Source organism: Mastomys coucha, unplaced genomic scaffold (assembly GCF_008632895.1).
Source record: "Mastomys coucha isolate ucsf_1 unplaced genomic scaffold, UCSF_Mcou_1 pScaffold11, whole genome shotgun sequence".
In the NCBI taxonomy this organism is placed as follows: Eukaryota; Metazoa; Chordata; class Mammalia; order Rodentia; family Muridae; genus Mastomys; species Mastomys coucha.
This window is the reverse complement of record NW_022196893.1, coordinates 33,531,763-33,534,951: the sequence shown is the minus strand read 5'-3', so window position 1 is coordinate 33,534,951 and position 3,189 is coordinate 33,531,763. Positions and strand designations below refer to the sequence as shown.

Sequence of the window (3,189 nt, the reverse complement as noted above, 5' to 3'; positions counted from 1 at the left end):
CCCCCACCATCCTCTCGCCAGCTGCAGCCTGGGCACAGCACCAAGACAAACGCTGTCTCACTGTCCACCCTCCTGGGCCAACCCTCCAGGGGTGGAGTAGGGTGGTTCTTAAAGAGCCGAACACAACACCCCTGCCACCCAGGAAGGGGTCTCCAGGAGTGACGGGACTGGGTGGAAGATACACGCCATTGTGGCTGAAGAGGCCTGTTTGGGCAGGGAAAGACACCATCCTCCCATTGGACAGAACCAGACACCCACCTTTGCTTCACATTTTCTGTGTGTGGCCACTTTGCAGACTAGAGAGAGAAAGGGGAGGGTACGGGTTAGCAGAGGCTTATGGGAACAGTCAAAGTAGCTGTCCTCTAGTCCCCCAGGCTTTGGAAGCCAACCCTGGGATCCTGGTACACTAGGTTACTGGAGTTGAAGAACAGAGCTGGTTATCAGCAGGTTCTGTTCTGGAGTCAGGGAAGAGGGCCAGAGGTTGGGGTCTAGGATAAATAGAGGTGAAGAAGAGGGATGAGGAGGAAGAGTAGGTGGAGGAGGAGGAAGAGGAAGAAGAGGATGGGGAAGAACAGGAGGAGGAAGAAGAGGAGGAACAGGAGGATAAGGAAGAAGAGGAAGAGGAGGAAGAGGAAAAAGAGGAACAAGAGGAACAGGAGGATAAGGAAGAAAAGGAAGAGGAGGAGGAGGAAAAAGAGGAGGAACAGGAGGAACAGGAGGAGGAGGAAGAAGAAAAGGAGGAGGAAGAGGAAAAAGAGGAGGAGGAGGAAGGGAAGCCCCTAGTCACAGGTAAGGATGTGAAGGTGGTAGAGTCACAAACCTCCTGGGCTGTAACAAGGTGGGTGTCAAGAGGAGGGCATTTGTTTCTGAATTTGCCTGTCTCTAGAGCCTGAGTCACACAGCACAGAAGTGCTGACTGGAGGGCTCAGCACCATAGGAACAGCAAGAGCACTTCACCTCGGCACGAGACACCGGTCCCATCGATGGTCACCTTACACACTGCACACACTGGAGCTTTCTTCCGGAAAACCTTCTCCCGGAAGCTGTGCGGTTCTGCTTTCCTCGGCTGCGGGTGGGGTGACAGACAAATAGGGGTATGTGTTCCTAGTGGGCCCATCTCCAAGGCTGGGCAGGGACCTTTCCTTAGAGCAATGCTGCTTCCCTCTCTTCCAGCCAAAAGTCTCTGAACTCTAAGGCACACTTGGCCACAGCTGTTTCAGGGTAGTCATGAGGCCTGTCCTCTACAGGGCTTGGAATGTGACCCCTTGCGTCACCTTGACTGGGTCAACTCCTCCCTAAGGGTTCACTCAGGCCTTCTCACGTGGCAGAGCTATGTGATGTCCTTGTCACCCCCACTTCCAATGCGAGGGCTTTCCGGATCTTGGCAGAGTGGGGGGGTCTGATTCTCCTCCCATCTTGCCCTCCCCACACGAGGCTTGTATACTGTGAGCTGACGGCCAGGACATACAAGCACTGTCATATAACACCCAGATTGACTGCAGCCAATCCTGAGCCCCTGGCTCTCAGTGTCCCCAAGCTCCAGGCAGCTGATATGACCCCCTCCCCCATGGTCAGAACAACATGTTTACTCTTTGTGCACTGAGGCGGCAGGCAGTAATTGTCTAAGACGCTTGGAAGGAGGAATGGCAGTGGGGACAGACAGACAGCCTCTCTGCCTCCGCGTGTTATCACAGGGGTGGCCAGGTTCTCTGGCCCCTTCTCCACCCAGAGGTAGTGAGGTCAGCGGCTGGCTGGGCCGCCACTAGTTGTCCAGGTCCCCCTCAGTCCCTACTCACTGAAAGTTTTCACTGCTGTTCCTACCCCTCTCACCCCAGTTCATCCTGCCTATCTAGTGTCCATGGACAATCTCCCTCATGCCATGGCTCTTCTGCACATTCTTCATCCCTGTTTTCAAGCTCCGGCTGTTCTCTCCTCTCCCTGGATCTATCTGCCCACCATAGTGTGGAGAGGAAAAGAAGAGAGGGCTGGACAGCAACATATGAGCAGTTTTGGTCCCTTAACTGTTCTAGACCTCCTCTGGACTTGGGGTGAGACCCACCAGGACACTTGGACGCACTTGTGGATGACGCTGTGTGCAGATGACGTCAGTAGAAAGCAACCTCCCTGCCTTTTTTCACTGCCTTCTTCCCATACCTTTTCCCTCAAGCTTCCCCGGGAGGTCAGGGCTTGAGCTCTTAGCTGAGCCCTTGGGGCCTGTTCAGGCTTAACCCAGGAAACACGTAGAAGAGTCAAAACAGATGGTAGTATCACACTGCTACCCTACCCTAGCCACCTCAGAGGGCCAGGGGAAAGAGGAGAGTGGTGCTGATCCAGTCGGGAGAGAGAAGAGGCTGAAACTAGGAAAAGGGTCTGGCCTGAACCTGAATCCTGGCCCACCCGCCTTGTCCGCACCTCCACCCTACCCCACCTTTGCCCAGCTGGTGGGCACTCCTACCCTGCTGGTGGCCCGGCTGCTGTCCCTCCTCCCTAGGGCTCTGAGCAACCTTTCCACAGGGCCGCTGGACTTCATGGTAGGTGGCTGGCTGGGTTCTTGGCTGCAGGGCCTGAACAATGCTGGGGCCTGGCCTGGGGCTTCCTGGAAGCAGCCTGGCCGAGGCAACTGCTTCCCTTGGGTGGAGGGGAGGCTGTCTGGCTGGTGTATGGAGAAGCCTGGCCCTGGAAGTGAAGGGAAGTGCAGGCGGGAAGGGGGCAGGTCGCTGCTCCAGGAAGTGGGGTGGGGGAGGATGTGGGGGAGGCCAGGAGATCAGATTCCCAGGATCTACCCTGCTGGGAGTGTCAGCTAAGATCTTTGGCTCTCCCCAACTCTGGAGCTGCCTCCCACCCAGTGGGCCACCGTGTGCAGGGGTCTGGGGTCTTGAGATCCAGCCCTGGATTCAGCCAGTGGCGCAGGGTGGGAATTCAGGACTCAGGGCAGGACTCAAGGGCCAGTGGAGAACACTGTGTCCCCAGCCAGTCTCTAGCCTGAACCCTCATGCTCCCTTGGGACTTCCTGTGGGAAGGGAGTGTTGCTGGGAAGCAGTGCCCTGACAGCCGAGCGCGCCACATCCTTAGGGTGAAAGAAAGCTAACTTCCCTGTCAGATGGGAAAAGGATCTTGTAGTACCCTCCTCAATGCCAAGTTCCAGCCAGAAGGGCTAACTGCTTACAGGAGTGGTCCGTCTTGCTGTAA

General features: G+C 56.3%; 1 protein-coding gene across 7 annotated transcripts in view; it reads right to left on the bottom strand.

Annotated features, from left to right (window-relative positions):
- Tns2 (tensin 2) overlaps positions 1 to 3,189 on the bottom strand; it is a 17,888-nt gene that overhangs the window by 11,064 nt on the left and 3,635 nt on the right. For 4 of the 7 annotated variants that reach the window (XM_031356587.1, XM_031356607.1, XM_031356601.1 and 1 more), the window contains exons 2-3: positions 958 to 1,066; positions 259 to 296 (exon numbers count right to left, since the gene is read on the bottom strand). In XM_031356587.1, coding sequence (XP_031212447.1) covers positions 259 to 296; positions 958 to 1,066 — 147 coding nt within the window. Of the gene's footprint in view, positions 1 to 258; positions 297 to 957; positions 1,071 to 1,879; positions 1,892 to 2,455; positions 3,086 to 3,189 lie in introns of those variants that run through there. The other 3 variants (XM_031356593.1, XM_031356613.1, XM_031356627.1) reach the window with 3 other exon arrangements.